Source organism: Carlito syrichta, unplaced genomic scaffold (assembly GCF_000164805.1).
Source record: "Carlito syrichta isolate Samal-C Ts95f unplaced genomic scaffold, Tarsius_syrichta-2.0.1 Scaffold123662, whole genome shotgun sequence".
NCBI lineage: Eukaryota > Metazoa > Chordata > Mammalia > Primates > Tarsiidae > Carlito > Carlito syrichta.
The window spans coordinates 413,899-414,403 of NW_007067758.1; the positions used below are offsets into that span (position 1 = coordinate 413,899).

Here is a 505-nt window from a genome sequence, read left to right on the forward strand (position 1 = left end):
CCACGGTCATGGGGTACATGTCCCCGTAGCCCACCGTGGTCATGGTGACCACCGCCCACCAGAAGGCGTCCGGGATGCTGGAGAAGTGGGTCCCGGGGCTGTCGGCCTCCGCGAAGTAGACGGCGCTGGAGAAGAGGATGACGCCGATGAAGAGGAAGAAGATGAGCAGCCCGAGCTCGCGCATGGAGGCCTGCAGCGTCTTGCCCAGGATCTGCAGCCCCTTGGAGTGGCGCGAGAGCTTGAAGATGCGGAAGACGCGCACCAGGCGGATCACGCGCAGGATGGCCAGCGACATGGCCTGCTGCCCGTTCTGGCCGCCGCCGCCGCCCGGCTGCTGCTCGGCCAGCTCGGTGCCCAGCGTGATGAAGTAGGGGAAGATGGCCACCACGTCGATGACGTTCATGATGTTGCGCGCGAACTCGGCCTTGCTGGGGCAGGCGGAGAAGCGCACCAGCAGCTCGAAGGTGAACCAGACGACGCACGTGGTCTCCACGAGGAAGAACGG

At 65.9% G+C, this 505-nt stretch overlaps 1 protein-coding gene across 1 annotated transcript in view; it reads right to left on the bottom strand.

Annotated features, from left to right (window-relative positions):
• The window catches only part of LOC110594680 (potassium voltage-gated channel subfamily A member 5-like), a 2,718-nt gene extending 2,219 nt beyond the window's left edge, over positions 1–499 (bottom strand). The window contains exon 1 of the mRNA XM_021707737.1: positions 5–499. Coding sequence (XP_021563412.1) covers positions 5–403 — 399 coding nt within the window. The 5' untranslated portion in view covers positions 404–499. The remainder of the gene's footprint in view (positions 1–4) is intronic.
• Positions 500–505: the final 6 nt, after the last annotated feature.